Source organism: Penaeus monodon, chromosome 25, assembly GCF_015228065.2.
Source record: "Penaeus monodon isolate SGIC_2016 chromosome 25, NSTDA_Pmon_1, whole genome shotgun sequence".
Lineage (NCBI taxonomy): Eukaryota > Metazoa > Arthropoda > Malacostraca > Decapoda > Penaeidae > Penaeus > Penaeus monodon.
Window position 1 is genome coordinate 4,362,323 of NC_051410.1, and position 746 is coordinate 4,363,068.

General features: G+C 46.5%; 1 protein-coding gene across 1 annotated transcript in view; it reads left to right on the forward strand.

The window, feature by feature from the left end:
• Window positions 1–746, forward strand: part of LOC119589303 (kinesin-like protein KIF28P) — a 24,501-nt gene that overhangs the window by 5,432 nt on the left and 18,323 nt on the right. Inside the window, 1 exon segment of the mRNA XM_037937926.1 lies at window positions 604–746. Coding sequence (XP_037793854.1) covers window positions 604–746 — 143 coding nt within the window.

Sequence of the window (746 nt, forward strand, 5' to 3'; positions counted from 1 at the left end):
TTGATCAAACATATACTGCCTATCAGACCTACCTCATACCTTACAAATACGGCACTTCACAACCCTGCAATTGCAACTTCATAACTACCTTATAACAACATTGCAACTACTTCTTCGACCACTCACAACAATCCTCTTTATTACAACCTCGCACGTACTTGCAACAGCATCATATTTACCTTTATAACAACCTTACCTTACAACTTTACGAAACCTGATAACCTCCTTCACCCTCACACCGTCCCCTACAACCTCACACCAACCTCACCACAAGCTCATCACAACTTCCATTCCCTACAACTTCATCACTTTATTTCCCACAACCAGTCACGCAAACTTTTCCCACAGCCACACCTCACAACAACCTCATCACAACTTCCTTTTCCTTACAACCTCACACATCAACCTCGCCACAACCTCATCACAACTTCTTTCCCTCATAACAACTTCTTTGCCTACAACCTCATCACAACTTCCCTTTCCCAACCTCACCACAACTTCCTTTCCCTCACAACCTCACCACAACCTCGCCCCACCCTCAAAACTTCCTTCCCCCCCCCCCCTACAACCTCACCACAACTTCCCTACAACCTCTCTCTCTAGCCGACCGAGCGAAGCAGATTAAGACGAAGGCGACGGTGAACGAAGACCCGACGGAGAAGTTGCTGCGAGAACTGAAGGAGGAAAATGAGAAGCTGAAGAAGATGATGTCGGGAGGAAAGATCGATATGGCCCTTATTGACGAA